The sequence below is a fragment of the Mustelus asterias genome, chromosome 27, assembly GCF_964213995.1.
Source record: "Mustelus asterias chromosome 27, sMusAst1.hap1.1, whole genome shotgun sequence".
Classification (NCBI taxonomy): domain Eukaryota; kingdom Metazoa; phylum Chordata; class Chondrichthyes; order Carcharhiniformes; family Triakidae; genus Mustelus; species Mustelus asterias.
Window position 1 is genome coordinate 20,551,030 of NC_135827.1, and position 21,564 is coordinate 20,572,593.

At 43.4% G+C, this 21,564-nt stretch overlaps 1 protein-coding gene across 1 annotated transcript in view; it reads right to left on the bottom strand.

Annotated features, from left to right (window-relative positions):
* The window catches only part of LOC144479862 (beta-galactosidase-1-like protein 2), a 75,274-nt gene that overhangs the window by 10,756 nt on the left and 42,954 nt on the right, over window positions 1–21,564 (bottom strand). Inside the window, exons 7-15 of the mRNA XM_078198873.1 lie at window positions 20,109–20,190; window positions 18,973–19,034; window positions 17,404–17,485; window positions 14,956–15,093; window positions 13,144–13,224; window positions 11,883–11,989; window positions 9,074–9,220; window positions 2,598–2,669; window positions 110–188 (exon numbers count right to left, since the gene is read on the bottom strand). Of these exons, the coding sequence (XP_078054999.1) occupies window positions 110–188; window positions 2,598–2,669; window positions 9,074–9,220; window positions 11,883–11,989; window positions 13,144–13,224; window positions 14,956–15,093; window positions 17,404–17,485; window positions 18,973–19,034; window positions 20,109–20,190 (850 nt within the window). The remainder of the gene's footprint in view (window positions 1–109; window positions 189–2,597; window positions 2,670–9,073; window positions 9,221–11,882; window positions 11,990–13,143; window positions 13,225–14,955; window positions 15,094–17,403; window positions 17,486–18,972; window positions 19,035–20,108; window positions 20,191–21,564) is intronic.

Genomic DNA, 21,564 nt, shown 5'->3' on the forward strand with positions numbered 1-21,564 from the left:
TGAATAATTTAACAGCATGACTCAGATATCTGCAGTGATTGGAAATGTTACCTGATCATGTACTAAACAGCACCGACTACATTTGCTAATCACCATCTTACAAGTTCACCTTTTCGCTGGTCATCAAGCTTTTCACCATAGTTGACCCTGCCACGATTTTCCACCAAAAGGCTCAAATTCCGCTTTCCCTGCGAAAAAAAAAAAAATCAGTTTCAACGCAGAGGAACATCGCAGAGTTTCTTCATCACATCATTTTATAAACTGAGCGATCAGAGAAGTTCTTGCAGGATGATGGCTACCCTCTGCCAAGTGATACTTCAGATTCAGTCTGCCATAGATTAATAAAAGGAATTCACCAATTTAATTGCAGACAATACAAAACACTGCACAACAGCAAACCTAAACCAGAGCAGAGAAATCCTGCTTTTTAAACAATAAAAAAACACATTGCTCTTGGAACAAAGTACTAACACTGTATTGCAATTACACAGGGTCTTGGTGAGGCCACACCTATAATATGGTGTGCAGTTTTGGTCTCCTTTTCTTAGGAAGGATGTTCTTGCTCTCGAGGGAGTGCAGTGAAGGGTTACCAGGCTGATCCCAGGGATGGCGGGACTGATTTATGAGGAGAGATTGACTACTGTTTTTCGCTGGGGGGGGGGGGGGGGGCGGAATCTCACAGAGACTCAAAATTCTAACAGGATGAGACAGGGTAGGTGCAGGGAGGATGGTGGCACAGTGGCTAGCACTGCTGTCTTACAGCGCCCGGGTTCGATTCCCAGCTTGGGTAACTGTCTGTGTGGAGTTTGCACGTTTTCCGTGGGTTTCCTACAGGTGCTCTGGTTTCCTCCCAGAGTCCAAAGATGAGAGGTTTAGATAGATTGGCCATGCTAAATTGACCCTAAGTGTCAAGGGGACTAGCTAGGGTAAATACATGGGGTTATGGGGATAGGGCCTGGGTGGGATTTTGGTCGGTTCGGACTTGATGAGCCGAATGGCCTCCTTCTGTACTGTATAATTCTATGAATCTATGATGTTCCCAATGGTGGGGAGTCCAGAACCAGGGGGTCACAGTCTGAGGATTTGGAGTAGACCATTTAGGATTGGGGTGAGGAGACATTTCTTCACCCAAAGAGTGATGAGCCTGTGCAATTTATTACCACAGGAAGTAGTTGATGCCAAAACATTGAATGCATTCGATTGGCGGCGAGGTATAGCACTTGAGTGGGATCAAAGGTTATGGTGAGAAAGCAGGATTAGGCTATTGAGTTAGACGATCAGCCATGATCGTGATGAATGGCGGAGCAGGCTCAAAGGGCCAAATGGCCTCCTCCTATCTTCTATATTCCTATGTAACACATTAATTAAAACTATCAGGGATATTTCACAAGGGCTCCACACTCAGCAGGCAAGAATTGAACATAGTGCCAAGCAATTTTCCAAACATTGTAATCATTAGTTAGAAGACTGTGTGGGGGATTCTATTGTCCATTAACTACACACAAGGTCAGCTGGTTGTGTAAACTCTTGTAATAATTTAACGTAGTGTTTCTTAACTATTATTAAATGATGCAGCCTAGACTAGCATTCTGGAGCAACTGAAGTTGTATGTTAAACGTAGTGTTGGGCATTTTCTCAGTTCTATGCTTTAAGACAATTCTCAGAGAAACATTGTTGAAGATACCACCATAAATCATTTACTGCAATTACCAGTCATTTGTTTGCACAGAAATTCTCTCACTCAGTTATATATGCAATCTTCTTGCTGGATGTGCTAAAAAATTTCTCAAACTATGTTTTTTGACTTATACCCTGACGTTATTCTTAAACAAACCCTGCTGCATCAGAAGTTAGTGTGTTCAAGCCCTTTCCCTGCAGTAGAGCAAATAATCCAAGCTAACGCCATAGTGTAGTGCTGAGGGTGCACTCCACTGCTGAAGGTGCCAACTTATGGATGAGATTTTAAATCCTGTTTAGTTGGATGTCGAAGACCCCACGGTTATTTGAAAAAGAGCAGCAATTTCTCTTGCTGTCCTGGCAATATTGATCCCTCACTGAACTTCTCAAAAAAAATGATTAACTGCCCAGTGTCTGCGTGGGTTTCCTCCAGGTGTTCCAGTTTCCTGTCAGTCCAAAGATGTGCATGCTAGGTTGATTGGTCATGCTAAATTGCCCCTTAGTGTCCCATTAGCCACGGGAAATGTGTGGGGTTACAGGGATAAGGCCTAGGTAAGATACTCTGTCAGACAGTTGGTGCAGACTCGATGGGCCGAGTGGCCTCTTCTGCGCTGGAGAGATGCTATGATTATACTCTATCTCATTTACTGTATATAAATTGATTGGTATCTTTGCCCAGAGTGCAGCAAAACCAACCATTGGCTGGGAAACATTTTTGGACATCCAGGGGCAACATATACATAGGAACTACTTTTTGTTTCCTTCATTATTAGTTACCATTTTTGTGAACCTAACAGTAAAATAAAAGCCCTGTTTTTGAAGGCCTACTGCCACCTTCAAAAAGAGCAATACTGAGGAAGTAGTAATAGCTCAATTCACTGCAAACACATTTTGAAGACTTGATATTTAAAGGCACCTACCGAAGCAACCGAGATTGTCAATTTCACAGTTTTGTAATCCAGGAATCCAATGGACTGACCATCAACAAAGACCTGAAACATCAGAAAACATCACACTTGTGCCAACAGTGAGGGTTGTGTGTGAATGACAGGCTGTGGCTTTCAGTAGGAGACGACGTATAGCAGTAAAGCGCAACGTAAAGCAGGAAAATACACTTCAGATGCCAACTTCTTCAGTACATTTTAATATTGCAACAGGATATAGCCGCTCATTTCCGACTCCTTTATAGGGATGCCTCAGATGGTACATCTTCAGTTTCTCTCAACCATGCATGGTTAGCATAAAGCTAGTTAAGTCTTAGATTTGCGTGGATTTAAAGGATTTCATAGAATATATGTCAATGAAACAGGCCATTTGGGCCAACAAGTTGGGTTGGTGCAGGAGGAAAACATTGTCCTGCAAACAATGCTATAAAGGCATTGACCTTTCAACTCTCTTAACCCTCTTGGCTTCCTGAGCATATATAAAGGAAAAGACACAAAAGTCTGCGAACATGTACCAACCGTCTCAAGAATAGCTTCCTCCCTGCTGCCATCAGACTTTTGAATGGACCTACCTCATACCAAGTTGATCTTTCTCTACACCCTAGCTATGACTGTAACACTACATTCTGCACTCTCTCATTTCCTTCTCTATGAACGTTATGCTTTGTCTGTATAGCGAGCAAGAAACAATACTTTTCACTGTATGCCAATACGTGGCAATAATAAATCAAATCAAAAATAAATCAATTTTGCCTTTAGTACAAGTAGAACTCTGATTAAATACGACTCAAGCCATTAAATATTAAATATCAAAATATTTTAACAACAGACCTGTCTCTGGAGAGCAGTTTAGATGCTCCTTAGTAAAGCAACCTGCAACAAATCTCACTGACCTAAAACATAGAAGATAGGACCAGGAGGCCGCCATTCGGCTCTTCGAACCTGTTCCACCATTTATCATGATCGTGGCTGAATGTCCAACTCAATAGCCTAATCCTGCTTTCTCCCCATAACCTCCGATCCCATTTGCCCCAAGTGCTATCTCTAGCCGCCTCTTGAATACATTCAATATTTTGCCATCAACTACTTCCTGTGGTAATGAATTCCACAGGCTCACCACTCTTTGGGTGAATAAGTCTCCTCGCCTCTGTCCTAAATGGTTTAACCCGAATCCTCAAGCTGTGATCCCTGGTTCTGAACTCCCCCACCATCAGGAACATCCTTCCTGCATCTACCCTGTCTAGTCCTGTTAGAATTTTATAAGTCTCTGAGATTCCCCCCTCATTCGTCTGAACGCCAGCGAAAACAATCCTAACCTAGTCAATCTCTCCTCATACATCAGTCCCGCCATCCTCTGAATCAGCCAAGTAAACTTTTCATTAAAAAAATGACTGTCACTGTCCAGGCATATGTAGAAATACAAATCACACAGCACCCCAAAACCATGCCATGATGGAGCAGATGCAATGATGGATATATTCAAAGCCTGATTGCAAAGAAGATGCAGTTGATGCTTTCCTCACAACAAGCGTCAGCAATTTATGGCCTGACTTTAAGGGACAGAGAAACTCACGGAGCAACAGCCACAGTTCCCTTCCAACAGGCACCTCACATGGCTTAGTGCTGCTGAAAGTGCCTAACTAATATAAATCAAGGCTGGGTGGGTCAACAACTGTCACTGCTTTAGACTTTCCACAATAACATTACAAGATACGTATCTATATCCTCTATTAATAAATTCCTAACTCAGTAGCTTCAAAAAACTGACAAATAGTAGAAATGCAAGAAAAACGATGAAGCCAATTCAAAAATATACTTCAGCGTCATTCCGAGGACATGATAAAAAGTGATGCCACTCCACACATTTAAAAAAAGCTGGATTCACCATTTGTTTGGATTAAATTGGTAACCTTCCAGCATTGTGAGAGCTACAGTTCTGGAAGTTATTTTACAATGGAATGCCCGAGTCCTACTGTTTTCTTTATATTGGTGAAGATAAGTTGACTGAAATGCAGTTGCATTAACTTCCTTGGCGCGGCACCTTGTGTCAGATTGTCACTCTGTACCCACTTAACTGCCCTCAATGTCTTCTGTGTCTAAACCCTTACCTGGGAGCTTCTGAGAGGGATTCCCTAAAATCTGACACTGTGGAGCCCGGAAGTTACGACCCTTATGTTTGGAAACAGTGGAGGACATTGAGGGTTAATGGTTTAGGATGACTACCTTTCGTTAGAGATGGATGATGTCAGAGATTTAAGCAAGGAGAGGAAGCGAGGGGCGGGGGGTGGTGGGGAAGAACTAAAAGGGAATGGTGTGGGATTATGTGGATGGTGCCATGATTAAATGACAAAAATGGTCATAGTGGAAGGCTGAAGGAGATTGGTCAAATAAAGGAACAATAGATGGGTCAACAGAAGGTGATTTGATTTATTATTGTCACATGTATTAGCATACAGTGAAAAGTATTGTTTCTTGCGTGCTATACAGAGCGTACTATTCATAGAGAAGGAAAGGAGAGAGTGCAGAATATAGCGTTACAGTAATAGCTAGGGTGTAGGGAAAGATCAACTTAATGCAAGGTAGGTCCGTTCGAAGTCTGATGACAGCAGGGAAGAAGCTGCTCGAGTCGGTTGGTACATGACCTCAGACTTCTGTATCTTTTTCCCGACGGAAGGTGGTGGAAGAGAAAATGCCCGGGGCGCGTAGGGTCCTTAATTATGCTGGCTGCTTTGTCGAGGCAGTGGGAAGTGTAGACAGAGTCAATGGATGGGAGGTTGGTTTGCGCAATGAATTGGGCTACATTCACGACCTTTTGTAGTTCCTTGCGGTCTTGGACAGAGCAGCAGCCATACCAACCTGTGATACAACCAGAAAGAATGCTTTCTATGGTGCATCTGTAAAAGTTGGAGAGTCGTAGCTGACATGCCAAATTTCCTTTGCGTTCTGAGGAAGTAGAGGCGTTGGTGGGCTTTCTTAACTATAGTGTCGGCATTGGGGGGGGCCAGGACAGGTTGCTGGTGATCTGGACACCTAAAAACTTGAAGCTCTTGACCCTTTCTACTTTGTCCCCATTGATGTAAACAGGGGCAGTTCTCCTCTACATTTCAAATGGCAATAGCAGAATCATGACTAGCACCTACAGTTTCATGCAGACAGCAAAATAAATAAACATATGCTCGAGCAGATCCCTCTTGACATTGCTCATGTTGCGTGGGAGCATATTTTGTAACAGTAAAACGTATACTGATAAAGAGGACATGAGGCAGGAACTAAGTCCTTCAAGAATGAAGCGCAACACCAGTCAACCTTGAATTTCTTCAATTAAATTAGCAAAATGCCATCACTGGGAACCTTGGTATTTCATCTGTCAAAACACTGATTTCTGAAATGAAGATGGGTAGATACACCAGCTGTTCTGCTACAAACAATCACATTTCCATGCAATATTACAAAATAAATATATTGTGCAACATATGTCCCATAATTCACGCTGTCACAAAACTGGGGCGGACACATTAAAATCAGTTTCTCGATGGCAGAAAAAGACAGCGACACGGTGGCACAATGGTTAGCACTGCTGCCTCAAAGCGCCAGGGACCCAGGCTTGATTCCAGCCTCGGGTCAGTGTGCATGGAGTTTGCATGCTCTTCCTGTACCTGCACGAATTTCCTCCGGGTGCTCTGGTTTCCTCCCACTGTCCAAAGATGTGCAGGTTAGGTGGATTGACCATGCAAAATTTCCCCTTACTATCAGGGGGACTAGTAGGGTAAATACGTGGGGTTACAGGGATAGGGCCTGGGTGAGATTTCTGCCAGTGCAAGTTCGATGGGTTGAATGGTCTTCTTCTGCACTGTAGGGATTAAGTGATTCTATGAATTTGCAGTCCTGGTCAATATGGAAGGTGGCTATTCCAATCAGAGGATGTGGGAAAGCCATTTTGCATCTAATTGTCGTGATTCAAATGAACACCCGGACAGAATCCACCCAGCTCCCTATCCTGCATCACCACCACATCCAACCGACTCTTCAGCCAGCAGGATTCAACGTTGGTCCAGACATGGAGCGCAGAGGTCAGGACTTACCTGGGGAGCAGCAAGTGGAGCCGCTATGTTAGAGCCAGAATCATCAGGTTCTTGCGATGTTCTGGGATAGGTGGGGGAATGGAGCAGGAGCAAAGGAAAGGTACCGCGGGAAGACGGGGAACGTGGGCTGGGGGTGCTGCATAGGTAGACGATGCGCGAGAAGCAGGTGCTTTTTAGGAGGGTTCAGAAGGAGTGCGTCTATTGAAGAATTTGGAGGGGAGGGCTGGGGAAGATGGGAATTAGGAAATTAGTGACATGCTGGACTTGTTAAAGGGGGCAATGGTATGTGGTCGGGTGAATGTCTTGGTCAGTGATATTGAAATGAAATGGGGATCTTTGACGTGGGAAAGACAAGTGTGGGCATTTGAACGGTGACTGGGGTGGACTTGTCAGAGAAGGTGTGGATGTCCACCTTCACAGCAATAGGCTGAAAAGAGTTCCAGGGTGACCATGAGGAAGTTAGCCTTGAAGGTGGAGGGGGAGGAACATGAGGGTAATGGGTGGAGGGTAAAAGGCATTGGAGTGAAGTTTGAAGGACACAGAAGGACACATGGCTGCTCCTGACCTACCTGCCTCGAAGTCCAGATATAGAAATGCTGTAGGCTCGTTGGGTGGCAGGAACCCTAACATGTAGTTCTGACTTGTATTGAAAAGGCTGTGAACAGCAAGGAGCTGCATGCACCGGAGGCTTCTAGCACATGGCCTGCAAGGGTGACCTTATTCTTCACTTTTGTAGTAAACACTTATGCATAGTTCACCTACCAACCACTTGATTCCCAAAGAAATCCCATAACACATCCGCAGCACACTGGATTTAGCATCTAAGAAACTTTAGAAACTGAAGCACTGGAGTTAGTCCATAAGGACTCTTTGGCAGCACCTTCCAGAGTGGCGAGGTGATGTAGATGAAAGAGTTGACAGACGCATAGCATCAGTAGCGAATGCTGCTGCTCTCTAAACCAATCACCCCCCACCCCCACCCCCCCCCCGCCCTCCCCCACCACAATTTGAGCTGTGTGTAGGGCAGGATCAAAGACCCACTGTCATCTCTCTACTTGCAAACTACATGGGCTGCAGGAGGGTTATAAGGCATCGCAGCATCGGGTTACCTGATATTGTTTGTGGCAGAGCGAGCATCGGGTTGGGACTCGCTTTTGCGTGTTCACAGCACAGATGGCGGCTTTGCCAGTGAGGCCCATGTACTAGGTCTTGTTCAATGAGGTGACTATGGGGACTGAGGGTTCCCATGACTTGGCAGTGCAAAAGGAGGTCATTCATTCTCTTTGCTGCACTGCATGGCTGTCCTCTGGTGAATTCGCTTGGCACTCACCACCCTGGTGACTGCCTCCCATGCAGGGTTGGTGAATTGGGTGGGCCTCCTCCTTCCATCCCTCGGGTACAGGATGTCCTACCTCTCCCCTACTGCATCCAGCAGTACTTGCAGCGAAGCACTGTTAAATCTGGGTGTCGTTGCTCCTTAGCTTCTGCGTTCCATGCTCTGGCCAGTCATTAAGAGTGCAATAAAGCAGCAGCTGTCTGGGCACCTTTCAAATAGGGCACCTGGGTATGTCAGCAGGGTGCCCAACATCCTGCTCACCCTGCCACAAACAATATCAGATAACCCCTAGCGGCATAAGTAATGAGCCCACCATCGCTTTCTCACTGGGCTCTGCGGCAGGAGACACTCATGCTTCCCTAACTTCGGTCCGCAGTGCAAAACTCCAATCCATGCACACAATACACATGGGCATCCCTCATGTCTAAGTTTAGAGGATGTGGGCATTATATTAGGTGTGGACTATTTTTCTCCCACAATCCTTGTACAGCGATGAACAGGAGTAGGAAAACTATAGGTAGCACGGTGGTTAGCACTGCTGCCTCACAGCACCAGGGACCCAGGTTCGAAACCCAGCTTGGGTCACTGTTTTCACATTCTCCCCGTGTCAGCGTGGGTTTCCTCCGGGTGCTCCGGTTCCCTCCCACAGTCCGAAAGACGTGCTGGTTAGGTGCATTGGCCGTGCTAAATTCTCCCTCAGTGTACCCAAACAGGTGTCAGAGTGTGACGACTAGGGGATTTTCACAATAACTTCATTGCAGTGTTAATGTATTTGTGACACTAATGAATAAACTTTAAAACTTAAAACTGCTAAATTCAACATTCGATAACACAAACATTATACGCTCAAAGTTCCTCCAATGGAGCAATGCATTAATTCTGCACAATCTCTGTCGTGAGCATGACTCTTCCTCCTCAACTGACTTGCCAGTGAGATACTAATTGCTCAATTGTGGATCTGCCTCAGCATTGATATCTCTCATCTTATACGATTATAGACATTTATCAAAATTATATAAGAACCGGCTGTTTACCTGTGCTCTGTCACGCACACTCTGCATTGAATGAAGTACTCCTCCACTATTTATTACTGTGTTATATAATGTGTACCCATAGGCTTGTCCACTGTCATTGTTGATTGGCAGGTTTTCCATATTAATAGGTCTTTCACTTACAATTGGCTACAAAAGAAGATAATAGACAACTGTGAAATGTATCAGTTTTGTCACAAACATTTATGCATTATTAGTTCACCTACAAAGCACTTGATCCACAAAAATAAATCCCTTCACCCATCCACAGCACACTGAGTTTAGCATTTAAGAAACCTCCTGATGACCGTGTGTGTGTTGAGGAACGCCTTGCTTTAGTGTTCAAAGAGACCACAGAGTATGCAGTAGCACAGGTTGCAAGTTCAAATCCTACCCAATGTGGTAACAATCTCAGAGGCCCTGGTGGTATTATCGCTGGACTATTAATCCAGAAATCCAACTAATGTTCTGGGGAACCAGGTTCCAATCCCGCCATGGGAGATGGTGAAATTTGAAATAAAATAAAAATATCTGGAAGAAAGAATCTACCGATGACCATGAAACCAGTCAATTGTTGTAAAAACCCAACTGGTTCACTAATGTCCTTTAGGGAAGGAAATTTGCCATCCTTACCTGGTCTGGCGGCCTACATGTGACTCCAGAGCCACAGCAATATGGTTGACTCTCAACTGCCCTCAGGCAACTAGGGATGGGCAATAAATGCTGGCCCAGCCAGCAGCATCCATGTCCCACGAATGAATGTTTAAAAAGCACCACTGTATCAGGGCAATTAAAGATGGGCAACAAATGCTCACATGCCATAGAGAACTGGAAAAAAATATAGGGCCAGAGTTTATACCCAGAACCGCAGAAACCCCCTTCCCCCCCACTGGGTGTGCAAGGTTAGCAAAATAATACAAGTAGCGATAAAATACAAGCCATACATTCCCCACTCAGCCTCGATGTGGTCCCCATAACATGGCGAGTGGGCAGGTATCAAAATTGCCAGCCTGCTCGCCATTCTAAATAATTAACTGGAAATAGAGCTTGTTGCCCAGCCAATTGACCCACGCCATAAACCAGTTGGCATGCAGGTGGGAGTGAGGAGACGGCTTAGGAAAACAATGCTGGCTCTGTTGGGAATAATTATAAAATCAATAAAACCATTAACCGTTCTGATATATTTAAATCTCACGTGTGGGTTTCGCAAAGAAAGAACTTGCAGTTATGTAGACAAATATTAGGTGCATATTAAGTCTGTTCAAAATAAGGTTGCATCCATTAAATCTCAAGGAATTAAGCATCGTAGTCAAGTAACTAAAATAAAAACAGAAAATGCTGGAACCACCCAGCAGGTCTGTAGAAACTATGGAGGGATAAACAGAGGTAATTTTTCAAGTCCGTATCAGAGCTCTGAAGAGTCGTACAGATACAAAACGTTAACTCTTTTTCTTTCCGCAGATTCTCGCAGACCTGCTGAGTTTTTCCGGCATTTTGGATTTTTTTCTCCCACTTCGAGCATCCACATATTTTGCTTTCATTTTAGTGTTGAGATAACAATCGAACGTTGGAACACATGCTTCACTGAACAGAAAAATCAGAAGCACAATGGAGAATTCATCTGCTTTGGAGAAAATCTAAATGCTTTTTTTTTTAGAAGAAGACAGTGTTATTTGTGGTTTTTCTGACATTAGAAATCTCAGATATTCAGGCATTGCAAAGTCGATCACTTTGTCTCATTTTCTGCAGCTGGTTCCCTTGTGAGCTTGCGGGGTTGGAGGGCGGAACGGTACGTGAATCTCTTTATCTCATGGTTTCTGCCCCCCTAACAAACCATTCCTCAGCTACAAGAGAAGGCGTCTCTCCGTTACAATCCCATCAATGGACTCAGCAGGAGAATGCCTCATCTCTGCTCGACACATCCTCCTGCAGCAATGAGTGATACTCAGGACTCACTTGCATTGGGCTTCTGCTTAGTTACTGAAAGTGTTTATTTTAAACAAGTTAACATCTGAACCAATAACAAGTACAGGATCACAGTGCAAGTGATTGGAAGTTCCATCCTGTTACGTGGGAGAAAATTAGTCACTTTCTAATACACCCCTGCCAGCCAGAAGGTGACCACAATATCAGAGCTGCAAATTAAATGTCTCCAGTAGGTTAACTAAAATGCTCACAGGGCAGAAAGGAAGGGCGGCGGCGGGGGTGGGGGTGGGGGGGGGAGCGGGAGGTGCTCTTTGCTGATGGCGGATTGGATCCTCCTTACACTGAAACCACCCCCCCCCCCCCCTTCACCCCACCTTCCTATATGCTCTCTCCCTTAAACCAACTCCCTCGCCCACCACTACCCCTCTCCCTAACCTACCTGAACCCTCCTATCTCGTCCAAAGATTCCGGACTTATCTGCTGTGTGGATCGTAGGTCTTGGCAGTCATTTCTTCAGCAGCTGCAAACAAATGCCTCCTTAGTGCTGCCAGCGCACATTGAGCTGCCAACCAATCCGATGGCTGGCAGCTCAAAAGGGCAGGATTTCCAACCCAATGGAGGGGCAGAAGGCCCATTTGGGCCATCGTTAATCAACCCCGGTGGGACTGGATGGAGACTGTTGGCATCATGCCAACATAGTTTGTGAGGTTTGCCCATCCAGTCAACCCCATTATTCTGCCCATGATCTAAAGGCTGCATGTTTATCACCGAAAATCCCATGTATAAATCCGTTATCATCTGAATCCAAATTGTACCATCTTTACTCACCTCTGTTGTATAATTTGCCTTGAAAGATACACAATAAGCCGCAGTCACTAAAATATACCTTTTCTAATTGACTGAGTGCATCCCACAAAGGAATGTATTCCTTTACACGAAGGGTGGTGTACTTTGTTTTATACATTTGAGCGGGCTGTTCAGGTAATTCTTGGCCTGTGACAGAGTGAAAAGAAATTAGCCTAATTTTTAAACACAACTTACAAATAAAAACAAGTAAAGCCATTTTTGGGATGGGGTAAAGAATGGAACTCGGAAAAAAGGTCTTTGAAATCAAAGAATGGTTACAACACAGGAGGTGGTCATTTGGACGGTCAAATCCATGACAGCTCTCTGCAAGAGCAAATGGGTTTGGCTTTTGACTTTCCAAATTGTTGTTTGAATTGATTGTTTTAACTGACAGTCAATCGGAGATCACACAATCAAACAGGGGGCACATTCAAAAGGCGTGAGAAATTCCTGTGTGAGAACGATGCGGTATTAATTCAAGCTATGACATGAGTGGAATCGGAACGGGCAGAGAGTTGGATTCATCAATTGTTCCAAAGGCAGCTATGGCAGAGAGCAATTGCAGAGCAAAGCTCCTCACACATTATGCCTTAAATCCAAATTCTCCCTTCCAGTGCAAGCTTTCCCACACTAGCCACCCAGGAAACCTGCCCAATCTGTAATCATCAATCTAATGATGAGTATGAGTATTTGTGCGTTGGGTACCACAGCAGATACTTTTAGTCCCATCAACATGACCAGATTTCAACCAGTGTTCAGTCAGCTGATGAAACATGTTTCAAGGGACAAACAAAGTTAAGTTTTAGAGATAGAGATCTTGACAGAAATCTCTAAGCTTTCAAAAAGAGTAGAATCCCTACAAGTGCAGGAGGAGGCCATTCGGCCCTTCGAGTCTGCACTGACTCTCTGACAGAGCATCTTACCCAGGCCCTATCCCCGTAACCCCACATATTTATCTCTCAAATTCCCCCTAATCTACACATCCTGGGACACTAAGGGGCAATTTAAGCATGGCCAATCAACCTAACCTGCACGTCTTTGGACTGTGGGAGGATAACGGAGCACCCGATGGAAACCCACGCAGACACGGGGAGAACGTGCAAACTCCACACAGATAGTCACCCAAGGCTGGAACTGAGCCAGCAGTACTAACCACTGCATGTGTGCGCGCACGTGCGTGCATCGTGGTGACTAAGATGACAATCGTACCGATTCAATTTCCAAGCCTGGGCAATTTGACAACCAAATCCATGGACTTTAACAAACAGTGCATAAAATTCACAAAAGTGAAATCTATTTACCCAAGTACTTGCTGTAAAGTTCCTGAATTTGATAATATTTTTCTGTGTAGTCTCCCGCTTCAGACAAGGGTGCATCGTAATCTGGTAAACAGGAGGAAATTTCAACCAAATGAAGAAGTGTCAACCAATAGGTTTTAACCTCATCTAATACTTTAAAAAAAACCACTAGTGAAATCTGACTTCTGTCAGTTACTTCCAAATTAATCAAAACTAAATAGTACAGCATGGAACTCATCAACATAATTGTGAAATATAGCTATAAACCGTCTCATCTGACTGAAGGAAGAAAGGGCCCAGAATTAAAACTTTACCCCAAACTAACGTTTATTTCCAGAGTGCATTTTAGATTAAAAAGCACTCCATCAAACCTCAAAACAGACAATTTACAAAAGATCATTTAATGTATTCCTGCCTGATTCTTGTGCATCTCTGATTTAGAGCATTCCACCACTGGCAGTTGGATCACACTGGCCTAGACCCGAAGGTCTGGAACTCCTTCCCTGAACCTCTCTGTCTCAATCCTCCTCTAAGACACCTCTTAAAACAATTCCAGGGTAAGGGGCACACCATTTAGGACTGAGGTACTGTTTTTAATTTAAGATTTCCTTAGAAGTCAGGTAAAATCACATGACATTTGACCAAACTAAAGATGATCAAATGGATTTTAGGCACTTGTCAGAGAATGTGTTCAATTTCAACAATTTTTTAAACAAATATTTGAGTTTACATTTCCCTGTTAGTGCATTGCTTGATATGCCTTTGTCATGGTATAATCGAACACAATCATAAATGATTTGTAATGATCTCAACAAGGCCCATGAGTTGGCTGCTTGGAGTATGAGCTCCCTGACTTAGGTAATCATAGAATCCTACAGTGCAGAAGGATGCCATTCAGCCCATCAAGTCTACACCAACCACATTCCTAACCCTATTCCCATAACCCCATTCATTTACCCTAGCCAGCCCCCTGACACTAAGGGGCAATTTAGAACGGCCAATCCACCTAACCTGCACATCTTTGGACTGTGGTAGGAAACCGGAGCACCTGGAGGAAACCCACACAAACATGGGGAGAATGTGCAAACAGCCAACGACCCAAGCCAGGAATCGAACCCAGATCCCTGGCGCTGTGAGACAGCAGTGCTAACCACTGTGTCACCTGCCCAAAGAGGAGTGTCACTCCAGATTCTGACTTTGTACCTGAAGCAGGAATAGAATAGAGTTTGTAAATAAGGGGAATCTGGTGAAGGGACACCGGCCTCGAAAGAGTTATTTCATGATTGCATCAAAATAGCATAAAGGAAGTTTATAAAAATTCATTCAGTGGTATGCTACCAGAGAATTTAATTATCTCCCATCATCCAACTTTACTTAACATTTCACCTCTGTATGCATTGTGAACGGTTTCAGTTCTGAGCACAGCCCTTGCCTGCTGATGAGTTGAAATACATTTCCCAGAGTGACCTTGAACCCTACAAGTTGGAATAGGTCTCCAATCTGACTGCAGTAATTGTAACAGTAAACATGCTTAAAAAGCACAGAGTAAATTTTACTTTTGTTGCAGACATATCTACAACTAGTTTTGGTTGCCCGATTTTCCATTTAAGCCCAATGAAAAAGTGGTTCTGTTCTAATAAACCTCGGCATATGGGGAAATTGAAACTAAATTTGCCAGTACCTGCATCAGGCTCTGAAGCCTAAAGGATTGATTGCTCCAATTTGCTTGAAGAATCTGTTAAGATTTTGACCTCTTGAAAGGGACAGTTAGCGAACAATTGAGAGAAAATCTGACAGCATCTCAGGTATACCCACCATAGCTGGTGACATCAGCAATATAGGTGCCAAAATCCTGAGCACCATTCATGAAGCCAAAGTTAGTTCCTCCGTGAAACATGTAGAGATTGATGGAAACCCCTTTGTTTAGGAGTGCCGCAATGGTATTCAACATTCCTGCAGAAGAAATTGACAGAAACATCTTCAGACGGTGAGATAGTGATGAAATAGATCCATTGAGGCACAAACACAACCTGTCCCTGCAATGCATAATGGCTTTGCTATAGGTATAGCCACAATTAAGGAAACTTAAACACAAGCAAAACATAGACAGACCTACTGCTGTATAAGACCTACATCTGTATAGAAAAGCAATGCAAGCAGATTAATGCCTCCTTGTATTTTTGGTAGGAGATCCAACTTTACCTCTTTCTGTTGTAATTATGTTCACCTTTCCCCATTTTATCGATACTACCAAGATTGATGCTACTTTTAACTTTTCTCATTTATTCCTCCCAAGCTATAAATAAATGTGCTCTCCTCTGAGATTCATTGCGTGTCTGTGCCCTCTAAATCTTTCTTTCCGGGGGTTTAAACACATGCAATTGCTTCCCTTCATCAGTCTTCCATTTCTCCTACAATCCACAGCTCTCAAAAGCATAAATCTTGGGTTGTCACCTAACCACTACTCAGGATTAGTGCAATGACTGGATACCTGGGCAAACAGCTGTCTTTTTCCTTTCACAATTACTTCCTATTCCTTGAAAATACTTCTGAAATACAGTTCAAGACTCAAAACAGAGTTGCTAGAACATGGATTCTCTAACCAGAAATGGTGGCGTGGGGAATAGCAGAAGCAATAAAAGTCTTTGAAAGGAAAAAGGGATAAAAATTGGACGAGGCAGCATTTTAAAGGCAACGGGGCAAGAGTAGAGGAATGGAATTAGGTGAAGAATGCCTTTGGAGAGGCAGAATAGGCATGATGGGCTGAAGGGCCTCCCTCTGTGCTGTATGGTATTATTCGAACAGATTTTCTTTTAAAAATAATAACATTTCTCCAATAATTGAGGTAATGAGTAGCCCAACTCAAACAGACAAAGGGTCAATCCCGGTTCTTACCAAAGCCCATTCTACAGACTTGAGCGGACACTTCACAGCAGTATTGAGGAAGTGCTGCAATGTCAAAGAGTGCCGTCTTTCAGGTGAGACAGGCCCTGTCTGCTCTCTCGGGTGGACGTACAAGCTTCCGTGGCACTACTCCAAGAGGAGCATGGGAATTTGCCCCAGTATCCTGGTCGATATTTATCCCTCAACCCACATCACTAAGAGATTATCCAATCAGTACGACATTGCTATTTGCCGGAGCTTGCTGCATGCAAAATGGTTGGCACTTCCCTATATGACAATGGTCGTCAATCCATTTGAAACATGTTGTTCATTGGTTGTGAAGTGATTTGGGATGTCCTGTGATCACAAAAGGCAATGGAAATTCTTTTTGTTCTAATTGCAAAGTCCAAGTGTTTCTCGTGGTTAATTACTGCGCACGTGACATGGCTGTCTTTGGATATTTTCTTACGCTCAACCGATCTCAGCTGGGACAACTGCATTTTACCTGCTGTTTTATGAATTCCAGTAGGATAGGACAGATACATGGATAGGAAAGGTTTAGAGCGATATGGGCCAAATGCAGGCAAATGAGGTTAGCTTAGATGGGCATTTTGGTCGGCTTAGACCAGTTTGGGCCGAAGGGCCTGTCTCCATGCCATAGATCCTATGAGCTAATTCATCAGTGCTGTAAAGGTTTAGTTAAAAATTCATTGTAATTGTGTTCATAAGTTGACAGCAGACTGTAAAATAGAAACAATTCACAAGAGGGAGCCAAGAGCCAATTTCACATCATTTTAATTTCATTCAGTGCTTTGCAATCTGCTAGTAACATTACCAGAGCAAATATTTGGATAGGTTTTATTATTGCAACAATTAAGTTAGCACAACAAGCATAAAAATAAAACCTTTGCTAAACTAATAGGAAATTGCCCTCCACTCCAAACTTTGCAATAATTAGTAGGCGGCACGGTGACACAGTGGTTAGCACTGCGACACAGTGGTTAGCACTGCTGCATCACAGCGACAGGGACCCAGGTTCGATTCCTGACTTGGGTCACTGTCTGTGCAGAGTCTGCACGTTCTCCCTGCATCAGCGTGGGTTTCCTCCCACAGTCCGAAAGAGGTGCTGGTTAGGTGCATCGGCCATGCTAAATTCTCCCTCAGTGTACCCGAACAGGTGTCGGAGTGTGGCGACTAGGGAATTTTCATAGTAACTTCATTGCAGTGTTAATGTAAACTTACTTGTGACACTAATAAATCAATAAACTTTATCGCAGATAACCGAAGCTGCAGAATAAATTACTTACTTAAATCCAAAGAAAAGGGGGAAAAGGTCAAACACATTTGCCAAACTAAAAGGCTCAAAACAAGTGGACATACCTTCCTGATAGATGTGATGATGACCTCCCCAGTGGTCAAACCAGCCACTCCAATACTCCATCACCATCTTAGGTTTGCCAGGCTACAAAAGAGATGGAAAAAGATTGGATACAGTGGAGTAGTACAAAGAAATGATTATGGCACAAGAGGATATAATTCGCAAGACGGAACACACAAAGGCAGAATTTGAGGGGGAGAAGGGGCAGCATAAGCATCAATACCAGAGATTAACCAGCAATTGCATAGAGATGGTGATGTCCTGCTTCACTAATTATTAACATTCAACTTTCTTCCCTTTCCCCTCAACCTTTCACAAAAGTACTAATTCTCCAGTGAGGTTTGTTTCCATGCAGCTGATTTATGGTTATTGGTTTCACTTGACAGCTTGAAAGGTGAATGCTGGCATGTTATTTGACTCTGGGGGCTATCACAACCAAACCCAAACTTGTGGAAATCCACAGAGTGCATGCATGCACCTCTCCACATGCATGTAAATGTACTTTTTCTCCTAACTTTGGCGTGCAATCAATAGCAGATATTTTACTCCTCGTAGCCCAAAGCTCTGAGATGAATAATAGCATCCCCACCATTTCCTGGCAGAGATCAATGCAAACCAGGAATTAAACCTTGACCCTCCAGATTCTGAATGTGGTCACACTAATGGGCTATAACCAGTTAAAATAACCAGTTTTAATTTGATCCAACAGTTTTACAAAACAACAGCTTAACTATGTTTATAGCACAATTAATACAGATTTTGATTTTGGACGACAGCTGTTGGACCTCCTGCTTTTCACCTTTACAACTCCTCTAGACCCATCTTTGTTCTTTCACTTGTCCCATTACGATCTCTTTTCACCTATCATCATCATCCCTTTTGCTGTTTAATCTTTCCTGCCTTCCAACCGATCACAAAAGTCTGAGGACACGTACCAATCAACTCAACGGCTTCATCCCTGCTGCCATCAGACTTTTGAATGGACCTACCTCGTATTAAGTTGATCTTTCTCTACACCCTTGCTATGACTGTAACACTACATTCTGCACCCTCTCCTTTCCTTCTCTAGGAACAGTATGCTTCATCTGTATCGCGTGCAAGAAACAATACTTCTCACTGTACACTAATACATGTGACAATAATAAATCAAATCAAAATCACAAGACTTTTCCCTTCGTTCTTGCTCACCCCTTCACCCCCCACTTCCCTTGTCTGGATTAAAAACAGTCAAGTCTCCAAGCACTCCCAGTATTGACCTGTAAAAATTAACTCTGTTAGTCCCTCTCCACAACTGCATTAAAACATACCACTCTGGTACTCAACCCTTCTGCCAGCACGTCAATGACTCCCTGAAAGGCACTGAACTGTAGAGGTACTAGTACCTGTAGTTTAGAGCTGAAATCCTACATCTCGGTGACCCTAACCTCAGCAACACTCACCCAGCTGCCTGACACTGTCTTTAAAAATACAATGGACTATAGAGGACAGGTGTAAGTTCTGAGTTAAAGATATTGCAGGACCTTGCTACCAATAAATATTTCCATGACGACAATATATAAAAATAATCTTACTTCCAGAATTTTCATCAGTGTCATTCCAGAATCCAGCTTTTGAAAATTGATAGTAGGTAAAGCTGTAATTGTATCAGAATGGATTAGCACAAATGGGAAATAAACCTTTCCTCCTTACTTTGCAGGCTAATAACACTGTATATTAGAAACATTTTCCATATGAGTAACAAGTACTTGTCCAGATGAGGGAGGAAACACCACGGTTTGGAGTCTAAGAATTCAAGACTCCAAGGCTGAGAAGGTCTTTTTTTTAAAAAAAGTTTCTTCATTCTTCAAGTTACAAAGCCAATGCGCAGAGGGGACCAAGTAGACCTGAATCCATCTCCTTGCTTGCTCCAAAAACCAAATTCAAATTGAATCCAATTCATGGTCCCCCACAAGAGAGACATAGAAGATCCAAGCTGACAAGACAAGGCATTGCGCCCCATCTTGGGCTTAGCCAAAAGACTGAGAAACGATCCAAGACTGAGAAGGCCTTTTGGCCCAATGAAGCTTGCTGAGTTGTTTGAAAGAGATGTTATGTGCAGGCATATATGTACATCCAGGATGTCACATCGCTCACTACTGCACTACAGTCAATGTATCAAAACAACAATATATCATTCCGCAGCACGCATCGAGATCAGAAGTACACACAATGCTAGCTCCAATATTAGTGCTAAAAATGTGATTAAATGTGACTTATGGGAACCACCAGACATAACAATGCTCATCCAATTCTTTTGCAACTCCCTCATATCAGATTGCATTCTGAATATCACAAACTTACTCTCATCCCCACCACCACTTTACCATCATGAAAATAAGCATTTGTCTCAGTAACGGCAACATGGTGGATAAGGACCCAAACATTCGATTATTGGGGAATCTGATAAGAAGTCACTGGCTGTCTGGACAAGATTTAAGTGAGCCATCTGAATACATTCACTTACTATGTCAGGACTTACAACATCATATTATTTTTACAATGTTGATAGGCCATACCTGAAAAGGTATTTCCCTAGATTTTGGGCCTGAACAAAACTAACTAAAGCTACTTCAGACCTAATTGTGGAAGTACCACTACTTCCTGCACAATATGTATTAATTGTTTCATGAAATCATTCATCCCGCTAATCCCCTAGGATGGTACATACCTCCTGCAACTGATCCTTTACTTAGTCCATCTTTGTTGTCGGAAGTCATGAATAATTCTGATATCTCTCTGTGCAACAGGGCCTTTTAGGATTAAAACAGAAATTACCTTGGCTCTGTTTATTCAAATTGCCAACAAGAATATCAAATATACGGCCTGCACAATACATGCAAAATATTCACTACTACTGCAATGTAGTCACTAATGGTTTTAGGGATGATCTCACAGATTGATGGAGGCTCAGATTTTGTCCTTGAAAACATACAACACACTTGGCGCTGAGTTATAGGTTAAAATTTGGAAGACTATGAAACGGATGTACAACTGATGAGCAAAGTTACATGAACCAAATTCAGGCAGGACGGCAGGTTGGCACAGTGGTTCGCACTGCTGCCTCACAGTGCTCGGGACCCAGGTTCCACTGTGTGCAAACTCCATGCATTCTCCTCATATCTACGTAGGTTTCCTCCGGGTGTTCCATTTTCCTCCCACAATCCAAAGATGTGCAAGTTAGGTGGATTGGCCATGCGAAATTGTTCCTTAGTGTCCAAACATGTGGGGGGAGGGGGGAGGAAATTAGTGGGGTAAATACGTGGGGTTATGGGGATAGGGTCTGGGTAAGATGCTCTGCCAGAGAGTCGGTGCAGATTTGATGGTCCAAATGGCCTCCTTCTGCACTGCAGGGAATCTATGGAATTCTATGAGACATAACTTTGCATGTTACTGCAGTATAACCAGCACAAAGGAATGTTTTTAATCGCATGTTCAAACATTTAGCATTAGTAGGGGACCAACTATTCTATTGGTCATCTGTGACATGAGCAGTCCATTAGCCTTTGCAATATAGTGAGCAGATTCGGTGCACGTGTAAACACGCAGACACCGAGACATATTATTAATCAAGGAGCTATATTGAGACAGCAGTAGCAGACAAATTCACCAATCCAAACAGGTTGGAGAATTGGCACAAGAGTGCTCCAGCTATACGTCCAGCCAATGCTTATAGGTTTAAGGTGAGAGGGGAAGAGATACAAAAGGATCCAGGGGGTCAATGCTTTCACACAGAGGGTGGCGAGTGTCTGGAACAAGCTGCCAGAGGTAGTAGTAGAGGCAGGTACAATTTGGTCTTTTAAAAAGCGTTTAGATAGTTACATGGGTAAGATGGGTATAGAGGGATATGGGCCAAATGCGGGCAATTGGGACTAGCTTAGTGGTTAAAAAGACAGCATGGACAAGTTAGGCCGAAAGGCCTGTTCCTCTACGACTCAATGCTCCCCATGAGCATAGCTCTCCTGTTGGAACTACAATACACAAGTTCAGTCATTTTAACCATAAACCTGCTAAACAGAAGTCACTATGCATTAGCAGTGCATGAATGCTTAGCATACCTGCATAACATCAGTATTTCAACAGACGCATCCATCTACTTAAATGACGCACATTGTTCTTTTTAACAG